This window comes from Austrofundulus limnaeus, unplaced genomic scaffold, assembly GCF_001266775.1.
Source record: "Austrofundulus limnaeus strain Quisiro unplaced genomic scaffold, Austrofundulus_limnaeus-1.0 Scaffold329, whole genome shotgun sequence".
Lineage (NCBI taxonomy): Eukaryota > Metazoa > Chordata > Actinopteri > Cyprinodontiformes > Rivulidae > Austrofundulus > Austrofundulus limnaeus.
Genome location: NW_013952731.1, coordinates 294,429 through 306,561, shown reverse-complemented (window position 1 = coordinate 306,561; position 12,133 = coordinate 294,429). Strand labels below are relative to the sequence as shown.

General features: G+C 38.6%; 1 protein-coding gene across 1 annotated transcript in view; it reads right to left on the bottom strand.

Moving 5' to 3' along the window:
- oca2 (oculocutaneous albinism II) overlaps positions 1 to 12,133 on the bottom strand; it is a gene marked incomplete in the record, with an annotated part of 101,344 nt that overhangs the window by 49,022 nt on the left and 40,189 nt on the right. The window contains 4 exon segments of the mRNA XM_014022428.1: positions 4,844 to 4,952; positions 5,126 to 5,183; positions 7,015 to 7,162; positions 8,604 to 8,736. Coding sequence (XP_013877882.1) covers positions 4,844 to 4,952; positions 5,126 to 5,183; positions 7,015 to 7,162; positions 8,604 to 8,736 — 448 coding nt within the window.

The window sequence follows — 12,133 nt, the reverse complement described above, 5'->3', positions numbered from 1 at the left end:
AAGTATATGTTTATCATATAAAGTCTAATGTTACAGCTAATCGGGGATCCCTTTAAGACTTCCAAATAAATTAAATTTGTCTCACAAAGCCTGCAGCTCTCATTTACAGCCATCTCTTTCAGCTCTTGTACTTCTCTCTTCCCAGTAGGGGATGATTGTTTACAATGCACACAATTTCCTATTAGCTTCTTAGCTTAGCTTCCTTCACGGTTGAGCTGGCTCACTACATACAGTATGTCATGACCAAATGTTAGCAATTAGGTGAAATCAGATCCAGTTGTTCTAAACTTCAACAGAGTCCATGGGGGATGGTTTTTACCAGGCTAGCATACATGTTTACATGTATATTTATTTTAGGTTAAATTTCATTTAATACACTCATTGACGTTTGAAGTTATTATATGCATCCAGCCAATAATAAGAGCTTTTGTGAAAGAAAAAGTTGTTTTAAAAAAATTGTCTTATTTTTAATTTTATTTTATGACCTTATTTTAAAATTTTATCTTATTTTAAATACGTGCTAAAACAAAACACTTTTGACTCTTTACTGTAACTTTAATTTGCTTCCATTTAACAGCCAGGAAAATAAACCTGAAGATTTCTTAAGTGAGAAAAAAAAGCTTTCAGATGAGTCAAACCTTTTTAAGATAGATTAAATAATCAGCTGAGCCAACAGAATATTGTACAAGAAATGTGCAGCAACAAAAGCCACAAAAGAAACAGAATAAATACGACAAAGATCTAAGATTAGGAGCTGTGAAGGGTTACATGCTGACAAAGATTTAAGGAATATAAGCAAAAAGGAAGATTTAACCAATTAAAAAGAATGAATTTACCTCTTTAAATCCTGCATTTACTTTTCCTAATAACTGCGTCTGCTGAGTGTTTTTCATTTCTTCAAAAGGATCAAGAACGATTTCATCATATCTACAGTTGTAACCCACTGAACCACAGTCAGAGGAGGACCCAAACGATCAGGCAATAATCAAAGTGCAATTAAATCACAACATATGGAGTTAATGAAACTTTAACGAGGTTTAATTTTGAAACTGTGTCTGAACAGACCGGGCTTGCAGCTGCAGTCGACCCTGACTGTGACCTGCATACATTAATGAGAGCTATGTTTGAACTGGTGTCTGTCCTTCTAGCGAGACAGAAAACACGCTGCTGTGGGGTCATTCCCATTTAATAAATGTCGCAGAGCGGTAACCTGAGCGCTGCCTGTAATTAACTGTCCATTGTTGATGACAAAGTGACCTCGGGGGAGGTGGATACAGCAATCTAAACTAATGAGATGCTGTTAAGGTCATCTGCTGAGAGACAACACAGTCGCAGATATCAGAGAGAGAAGATACCACTGTCATTACACACTTTCATATAAAGCTGGAGTCATGAGAAGTGACAGCCAGTAGGTTTCGTGCTCATCTGCAGAGCAAACTTTATAACCTGACATTAGTGATATTCTGGTGCAGCTTTCTTCATCACAACTCACAAAATATTTTCTAATAGTGTTCTATTTAGTGATGTGCAGGTCAACACTGAAATATGAAAACCAGAACTTTATACTCTAAAACTGATTCTAAAATTAAAATATCAATACTTTGATACTTCAGTCATTTCAGGTAATGCATATCATTAACAGGAACACAGTGGAAAGTAACTAAACTATTGTAATCTCATCTAAACTATATGCAGCTTTACTTTTTCTTCTGCCTGGTTGATACGTAAGCAGCACATATTCAGTCACTCAGTCTGTAGATGTTACATGTTCACTACTTTCATGTTAACAATTTAAGATGCACCTTTTCATTTTTATAGTAGTTCTTGATAATTAAACAATAGTTTATTTGAATAGTGTTTTATTTTCTTTTTTACTGTTTAAAACACTATTTTCACATATTTTATATGATTGTATTCTCTGTTTGTTTTTTCTGTTGCATTAGCTCGGCTATATTGTAAATAAGGACTGTTTTCTGTTTTTAAATTGTRTACAGTATGTGTTTTAATTTGTTCTATATTTGTGTAACCAGGTTGTGGGTTGCAAATTCTGCCCAGATCCCTCTTGCAAATGAGATCTCGATCTCAGTAGGGTTTCACCTGGTTAAGGAATTAATAAAATAAATAAACAGAATAAAAAAGGACGCTACATCAAAACACATCTGTGTTTAAAATGCATCAATAATTTACTCTGATGTCTCATATTCTTTATGAAGCAGTGATTTGAAATTCACTAGTTTTAAAAATATTTACCAGACACATTTGGTGTACTTTCACAAAGTATCAGAAATACTGATACCCTCCTTCGTGTTGGATGGATACCCAGGGTATTTTTTTTCTTTTGGACTTGTAGTTTATTGATCTTTGTGTTTTTCTTTGTGTCCTCTGTCTTGTAGTTTCCCCATCTGTCCACCAATCAGAGGTTTCGTTTAGGTACATCAAAAGCTGTCCCTTGAAGGAGTACTGTCAGGATCTGTGTTTTTCTGTCATTTATTTAGTCCTATCTTTTATCTTTTAGATTGATTCTTTTCATGGTTTGTGTTCTAGTTTCTTGTATAACTTGTGTTATCAGTTTTATCTCTATGACATTAATTTCCCTAAGTTCAGATATCACTCAGTCTTTTGTTTCTCCCTTGTGATGGCCGTGTCTTCAGTTCAGTTTTCTCTCTTGTCAGCGTACCTTTCTATTCTGTGTTCTGTTAGTCCCCGTCCGTGGGTTGTGTTTCCCAATATTTTGTTTCAGTGATTTTTTTTGTGAGTACCTTTGCTGCCTCATTAGCTTGTTTTTAATTATTTTTTGTTTTGTTTATTTTTAATTTACCAATATTACACAAATACAAATTATTGTATACTCACGTACATACGTGTCTTTTTTTGATACCGTAAAAAAAACAACCAGTGTCACTGTCACTATCATGATCAAATAGATACAACTTGACCGACCATCTCCCCTCCCAAAACAGAAACACAAAGATAAAAAGTGAAATCAATRTCGGACATTAGTATCAGCCCAGTTTCACTTATTGGACCAATACCGATGTTAATGCTGACATATTGTGCATCCTTAAAAATGACCTTTTCTCTCTTGTGCAAATTATTGTTTAACATTTTGTACCTACATGTGTCATAAAGTGATACATCACAGCTGTGTTCATCTACACTCTAAAAATGAAATGTTGGATTTACTTAACCATGTTATGTTACCTGGTTCCACTTAACTGAGTTGAGTAAATTCAAAGCAACATGCTCATGTTCTTTGATCAAAAAACTGGTATATTGCTTTGAATTTACTCAACTCAGTTAAGTGGAACCAGGTAACATAACATGGTTAAGTAAATCCAACATTTAATTTTTTACAGTGTATCTTTGAGAAGACCTGGTACTGAAACTATAAATGCATTTTTTCTCATCACTTCAAAGTTCASTATAAAACGTGTTAGCCCATGCCTTAAGCATGAAAACTGACTTTTGTTCTGTCTGCACCATGCAGAAAACGGTGGGTCATATTGAAGAAGTGATCTGTGCTACAGACATGCAGTGAGTTCAGATTTTTGTTGCAGTATGGATGGAAAGGCAGAAAAAAGAAGCATCAAATTAAGGAATATTTGAACTGAAAAAAAAWTATAAAAGATACCACAGCTACACGAGTCCCGTACAAATTTTGTATTAAATAGCTAAAAGCTATCAGCCACAGCCATGAAAAGAGGGTGGATTTTATTAAAACATTTAGAAAGTAATTATTACATGAGCTAATTATGCACAGAAAACACAAAATTTCAACAAATAAGACGATTTTACAGATTGTAAGCTACAGWTGAATGCAATAGCAGCTGAAAATTATCTCCAACATGTACTCTGAGCAGCAACAGAGTGTGCGAAATGTTTTGCATAAATTGTTGAAATTAACATTTTCTGTCTGTCTGTTAGAAAAATATCTCGAGCCACATCAGGGATTTTATGAAACTTTCACAAAGTAATAACCGGATGTATATCTACAATCTAGTGCATCCACTTGTCCCACAGCGCTCTCTTAGATCAGCTGGTCAGCTACTTCTGAAGGTCCCTAACTCAGGTCTCAAACTGAGGTGACAGATCCTTTTCTGTAGCAGGTCCAAAACTGTGTAATGATCTACCACGTCAGACAGTCCTCTTCCCTCGCTGTCTTCAAGTCTCGTTGAAAAACACACAATTACTCCCTTGCCGTTGAGTCTGAGTGAGATGGTGCAAAACCTCACTGTGTATCATCACTCTGTTCTATGCGTACTGTTAYATAAATGCTCCGTTTTTGAAATCTCCTGCAATTTAAACTTCTGTTGTGTCTGTCTATTGTACAGCACTWTGGTTGGCCTTGTGCTGTTTAAAGTATGGTCTGGTACAAAGGAATCATTTTCTAACCTGGATTTGTGGCTGTCACGGTTTATCAACCTTAGCAAACATGAAAATAGATCAAACTCTGACTTTGACAGATCACRAGATAAATATTAGTGTGGTGGCAGCTGAGAGTCATCCTCATCACTTACTCTGAGCATTAACAGATGTGATAATGTGAGATATTTATTTAAAACTTTAACTCATGTGGAAAGGCAATAMGTATTTCCTCAAGGAATGCTACTGTTGTGCTTCATTTATGAGTTAATTCTGTCTGGTAAAAAGAGAAATGATGTAGACACAGTGCTACACTGTTTTAATCATAAAAAGAATATGAATAAAAATTTACTAAGTAAAACCTGGTGAATTAGATAGGTGAAATATTTTTGTCCTAAGGCTAAATAAAACCCAGAAAACGCTATTCAAGGATGTTTTAAAAAACTGATGGAGATATGAAATCAGGTTGTGCAGGACTCACCGAGATCAAGGTGAATGCTGGGAACGAAGGAATTGAGGAAGAACATGATGATCACCACAGCGAGGACGGAGGCACACTTCACCAGCAGAACCCTGTCAGTTATTTTGTGCTGCAGAAGCAAAAAGACACATTTCCTTTTGACTTATATGAAAAGGTGATTTTTATCACACGTCTTATGGCGTTTGTCTTAAGTGAACTTTCAAAGACTCGGCCGACTTCATTACTGAGATAGCATCGATGTGCCACACTTACAGTGAGACAGGAATGGGACTCTGAGCCTACCTTCTTTTGTAGCTCCTGGATGTTTTGCTCCCAGTTTTTATCCTCCTGAGAAATTTGTCTGTCAAACACAACATTTAAACCTCTTGTTAATTTAAACGCCTCCAAAGGTTAACAGACAATAAAACTGAAGCTTATTAAGCTCAGCTAGTATCATTTAATGGTGAGATATTATAAATTTATAGATGTTTTGATCAAATCTAAAAAACTGTATGTATGAACTCATGCAGTAACTCATGTGTTCAACTCATCTGTTAGTTCTTAGAGGAATATGTTGTAATTCTGAATAATTATCACCTACAAACATTAGATTTTAGTTGAATATCTGTAAAACTGACTGAGTCAGTCATTTTTGTGTACAGTAGTTTATGAAATATTTTGCTAACAGAGAAACAAAGCTGACTTTAACAATTGTTACAAAAGTTTGAGCAAAGAATTTATGCAATGTGCAGTGTTTAGAGTTTATCTTACTTGTCATGATCCTTGTATTTTGGTTAATATTTCATGGTTCTTTGTGATTTTTAGATCTTCTCAGTCTGTATTTTATTGTTTCGTATTCTTATGTTTTATTCTCTTATTTCCTGTTTAGCTTCTGTGTTTTCTGTGCCATCCCTCAGTTCCCCCTCAGTCAGCTTTGTTCTCGGTCAGTCGGCTGCCCTCACCTGTTCCCAGTCTCCAATTAGGTCAGCTGTTTCTAATACCCTGTTACCTTTGTTCTATATAMCCGGTCTCCTGCTGCCACCACCTCAGCAGGTCATTGTGTTGCTTTCACATGCCCCTTGGTTGCTTTTGTGTTTCTCCCTCTGTTTACTGTAAGTTTTATTGCCATGGCCAGCTGTTSTTTAATATGAGGGTTTTAGTTTATTCCTCTGTGTCCACATGTTGTCTGTGTCTTGGTCTAATCTCCACCACAAGCTTGACAATATCATTACTGTTGCATCAAATTTCACCTCAATGTATGTGCAGTTGTCTAAGTTATTATGTCATTAATTCCCAAGATGAGCTGGCTGTGGCATCTTTAAGTGACTTCAAAAGTCAATGACTTCCTTTATGTACAATGATTACTTATTCATTAGTTTTTTAAGTATAGGTTTAGGAGGATTTTACTAACACACCAATTATTAGCTCAATATTTAAAAACTTGAGTTGTAGACATTTTTGTGTTTATTAATAACTGTAGTGGATGTTTAACCCTAAATGTGCCGCCTGTGGTACATTCCCAGTTTTTGGTGCTTTCCTGCCTCTTTATAGCCTGACCTTCTCTACCAGGGACTTTGAATTTGCATAATAGTCTGTTCAAACAATTCCATTGGTTGCCTTCTTTTGATTGACATCTCATTTGATCAACTGGGTTCATCTATAGACTCTCCAGAGCCCAAAATGTGTGGCATGTTCCACCTGTATATACATGTACATGTGATTGACTCGAATCAGCCAATCAGATCTGAGCTTCATTCTGACGCTAGAGCTGTGTAGCCAATCACGTTACCTTTCATTCAGTCTGCTGCTTTGGAAATAAAGAAATGATGGTCATAGTGTATTTTGCCTTCTATAACTAAATACTAATTGGTTACAAAAATGATGACTGATGAAGTTAAAAACGCAGAYTGAGAGTGTTACAYGGAGACTAGGCTTGTGAATTTACTCCAAAGGGTTCAAGAGAAGTGCTTCATTTAATTTGGTTTAGGCTTGCAGGTTAACAGTTTAGGTCAGATAAACATGCAGACCCAAACAAAAACATTTTTCTTCTGCCTTTCTGAAACAGGTGATTAAAAACATGTTAAAGAGAACTTTTTAAAATCTATTTTTGATAATGATAAAATGTATGGTTCTTAAAAAAACCTGTGTTCCTGTGAGAGCTGGTTAAAGTGAGTGACAGCTTTTTATTTGACCTTTGGAACGTTTTCATCATCTTGCGGAGCAGATTTTCCAGGTTGAGCACTTTTTGCATCAGAAGGCATTTGACAGCTGTCTCCTCTCGGCTGGCGGGGTTAATACGCTGAGCCGTTTGCCTCCAAACCAGGATCTCGTGCTTGAGCTCTGGAAGAACACGACAAACTGTTCAGAGCCCGGACCAAACAGTCACACCCATGGAGTTCAGCAACAAACTGCAGCTTTTTTTGCCTGGCCGACACAGGCTGAAGGAAGAGACATGATATTGGTGGTCAATAGAAGCCCCCTTAGAGGGACTAATGCAGCCAGACATCGGAGCATATTGACCAGCTCAGGAACAGCCGGTGTTCAAACAAAGATGGARCCTGAGGGCTCTGGACTCGTGTTGATATCGGTCGGAGCTGCTTCTTTTTATAGATAGTTGCTAGGTGACTATAATAGAATCTAAGCAGAAGAGTCAAAAACATTCCTGTAAGCAAATCAGCACAATTACCAGGAGTGGCGGGGGGGGGGGGGGTTGAGCAGATTTACTTGCTGGTGGGAAAGCAGAGGCTCCACAGGGTGGGATTTAAAGATGGGCTGCACCAAACAGTCCCCTCAGTTATCACCAATCGTTTCCTGGAGCCTGTGTGGACCTCAGCGTGGCAGCTCCGCTCCAAACAGGCTCTCCTTTAATGAGGATTGTGAGGTTGGTCATCGGGGAGCTTGGTGGTCTCTGTTTAACGATCCCAGAGTGAGATTGTCTCAAAAGGGGGAAGGAAACATTGTTGGMTCACAGAGTAACAATAATAAGACCATTGTTACGCCAGAAAAATTGCCAATTTTTTTCCCAACAGATGTCTTTGTTTTATGGCTTCCTCCATTAGGCTACTTCAGTCCACAGAGTCATGGATGCTGGGAAAAAAGATTTTAGGACGGAGGATAAAAGAACTCAAACCAAACACACTCTGGTGTTAATTTCTCTGTTTGCCTCCAGACACTAACTCTTCAGGGATGGGATCATGTTTCTTTTCTGCTGCTGGATAATTACAGAAACACAAAAGTACTGAGGTGTACCGAATTAGTGAGGTAGTTTCTTCAACAGCACAATTAGAGAAAAAAGAAGTCCTGGGCTAGCAGGCTACACTTTGAATGGTAGAAGTATTTTTTTTAATCGCTGCCAACTAGTCAGAGTGAGCAGCTGAGCATCAGAGTTCAGGGGTTTTCTGAGATGAGGCGTTTGGGTGAGTCACCAGGCTCTGAGCTGGAGAAAGATGCAGAATAAGTTTCATCACCATCAAAAATAGAGCTGTTGTTTTCCTCATTTTTCCTAGATAAAACTTAGTTTGAAAACAATACTGTGCAAATTACTTGAAACAGACTGTAGTCATTATGGGTCATTGTCAAGTTATAATTTGCACAATTGTTCCAAAGAAAAATGTACATTCTTGCTTCTATTTAAACCCTGTTCAGCTCCACGATGACTAATAATCATTGTTTACAAGAATAATAGATTTWAAAAATGCTTTTCCTGTAAAATGGTTTGGAAGAAAACAAATTCATTGAGGGGAAACGTCCTTTCATTTGATCAAAATAAACACCTGCTCACCAACTATTTCAATGGACTCCTTGTTGTAAAGTTTTTTGTTCCAGTACAGCAGCCGCAGGAAAGGAAACGAGGTGAGAAGGACGAGGCATATGCCGAGGAACATGAAGCCGGTGAAACTGGCAAAATCAAGCCCCTGTGAAGGACAAGAAGAACCTGTTAGAAACAACCTGCTCCTGCTAACAGTCAGATGTGACACACCGAGCCCAGGCATCAGTAAACTGTCAATAAAATAACAAAAAAGGGAAGGTTTCTGGTTGTGAGAAAAAGAATACAGTTTGTTGCAGAAGWATCCATGCTCTCTATTTCCTTTACAACATGAAACTTAAAATCCATTTCTGAKTTTGTATCTTGAAATAAATACAACATGCTAAAACTTTGAAAGTAATTTTTTTGCAAACCGGTTATGGTGAGTGGGGATGGATAATAATAATAATAATTATAATAATAATAATAATAATAATAATAATAATAACTTTATTTACAAAGCACTTTTAAACAAAGTGCTGAAAAATTACAAGGAGATAAAACCAAAGTAAAAGGTTAGAACAGGTAAAACACCAAAAAAACAATAAAAGTACAAATGTAGAAGTTAATACACATGAGACGGTGTGAACAAGTGTTTTTAGCTTGCCTTTAAAGGGGCAATATTGTTTCTCAGGCATATATTTAAATACTATACCATAATAAAATAACTATGTCACCTTTAGTTGTTATTAAAAAGCTGTTTTATGTTTAAATAGAAAATAAACTTGACTTCTCTTCATATCTGTTTCTAAACACCTTGAAATTGGCCTCTGTCTCTTCAAGAACCTCCTTCCTCTTCTGTCCCGCCCATTTTAACATGGGTTGGGTGGGTGTGCTCTGTGATGAGGAAGCTCAGCTTGGAGACACAGACCAGAGGAGGAGCTGGTCCTAAAAGATGGTTAGGAAACGAGCAGCCACATTATGAACCATCTGCAGGCTAAAGAACCCAAATGAGTGGGGGCCTCATATGGGTGCATCGCTCTCTCCCAAGAGACACTGAGATTTAATCAAACCTTTGCGTCCCTTGGATGAAGGACGCATGGCTAGAAATGCTCAGGTCTTGATTTATCAACAATTACTATAAATATAAAACCATGAGCAAACCTGATGGAGCACACAAAGCGGCTTTATTAAAGGTGCGCAGCGAGGACTGCGTCTGTATGATGAACTAAACAGCAGCCTCAACAAATTTAGCGAGTCTGCCTTCATAAATGTGCAGATTATATGAAGATTAGCAGATCGTGCAAAATACTGGGCGGAGAATAAGTAGATATAATCATTTTACACCTGGAGTGCGATTTATCAGACCTTGAAACTGTTTGCAGCGCTGTTTTAGTRTCTATATTTAGTATGTTTGAAAGATGTGCAAACTGTCTGCGCAGACGCTGCTCTGCAGTGTGACAGTAAATATCCCACTTTAATATTCAATTCAAACCTGCTGACTGAGTTTTGCCTGTTWCTCCTGGGTTATCCTAACCATAACCTCACAGAACTAAGCTCTAGGCTTTGACTGGGCCGTTCTTTCTAAACAGTAGAGTCTTGCCTCAGCAGTGTGTTTAGGATCATTGGGCCTCATGCAAGAACCTTTTGTACAAACAGATTYGTTCTTAAGTTGTGCGTACGAGTGATTTAGGAGAACTTGTGGCATTCAACAATTTTCTCGTATTGTAAGATTTTTTTCAGATATGAACAAAATTCACGAGTGGTCCAGACCTGTCGTATATTTTACGTGCAGTCAGTCTGCTGTTATCCAGACTAATTTTCCTCCCTAATAACTTTATATTTCATTAGTTTGAAGATATTTCTAGTTGAAAATAAATCACACCATAATTATGTTGACAAGCTGAAACACGAATTTGGACACATCCATCCATCCTGGTGGACAGCTGCACGTCTTATAGCAGCCACTTTTATTTTAAAAATCACGGAAAAGCACGTCTGCAGCATCAAATGCTTCTTTCATAAATTTGTCGTCGTTGAAACATGGTGTTTTTTGTGTTGAGGCAGGTACGGGACTGCATTACATTAGTTTAGGAGGGGGCATCCATCTTGTAGCATTTGTGCATTGTTTTGAAAGAAATGCAGTTCCACGTTATCCTTTTTGGACAAGCCAAGGCAGCGCTCGATTTACATGAGTCCTCTTCCCACTCCAGGTGAAAATAATAAGTTTTTATTTGCTTGTTAGCTGTCTTTCGTTCATTTTTTTCCCGCCTCGCTGCTTTGTTGTGAACACGTGACATTAAAGTCTCGCGAGRCCGTGTTCGGAGTGCTGTTTCACCGCACCCGAAACTCGCGAGACTACGTCTGTGAGCGGAGCTGACGAGCCGGCTCGTTAGCTGTGCTGGGGAGGGCGGAGGGAGCGTGTTCAAGACTGGAATGTAAACTCCTCCCACCTCCCACCTCCACCGCTTCTGCCGGAGAACTCAACGAGTGGACAAGAGTCCCGGGCCGGAGCACAACTGTTGCTCTCAGCTGACGAGCCAGCTCTCAGCTATTAGAGGAAGGTTGCGCTCCGTCAGCTACCGGGAACCAGCCAACGAGCTACCGGTCGATCGCGATCGACTGGCTGAGCACCCCTGTATCAACACTGTGACGCACTATGCATAGAGCAAGTTTTGTTAGCCAGAGGAGTAAGTGAGTTTAGGGGGGCCAGAAGAATCCAGTCCCCAGACCCCCCGGGCCAAAGTTCAGAAATTGATGGGAAACTGTTCATTCCGTACAGCTTACAGCTTCTCTGCAAAAAAAGATTAGATGGGTGAGAGGGATGTAATGCGTTGTTATTACAAAATGAGGTCTTACCGACGCTGCTAAAAATAACAGATTTTCTTTTCTGGATCTCTGAAAGCAGGACTTCAGTCCCCAAACTTGTAAAGTTCTTCTTTTTACTTTGCGGTGTCATTTATGAATGAAAATTTCCTGGTATGTGGGGCAGGAAACGTATATCCTWATATGGTGTTTTTGGGGTGGTAATTATGCTAATCTCCTCTCATCGTGCAAAAGCACCTGATACGCATCCATCAGTTTACGCAGCTCATTTATACAYTTTTCCTGAAGATAGAAGAGTTTGTTGAATCTGACGTGGCATGTTCATTTTAACAAAAGTAAGAGAAATTTATGATAAGAATACGAAAATGTTCTTGCATCAGGCCCATTGTCCTGCTGGAAGGTGAAGCTCCATTTCAGCAGGAACTCCAACAGTTTTGCTTCATCCAGTTATCCCTCAACTCTGACCAGTCTCTTCAGATGAAAAACCTGCCCACAGCATGATGCTGCCACCACCATGCTTCACTGAGGGGATGGTATACTCTGCATGATGGGCGTTAGGTTTTTGCCAAATATGCTCTTCATGTCAAAATGTTAGATTTTAGTGTCTCCTCTCTCCGTCCGTCCGTCCGTTTTCTGCCGCTTRTCCAGGGTCGGGTTGAGGGAGCAGCAGCCTAAGCAGAAAAACCCAGCTTCCCTCTCCCCAGCCACTTGGGCCAGCTCGTCCGGGGGAATCCCAAGGC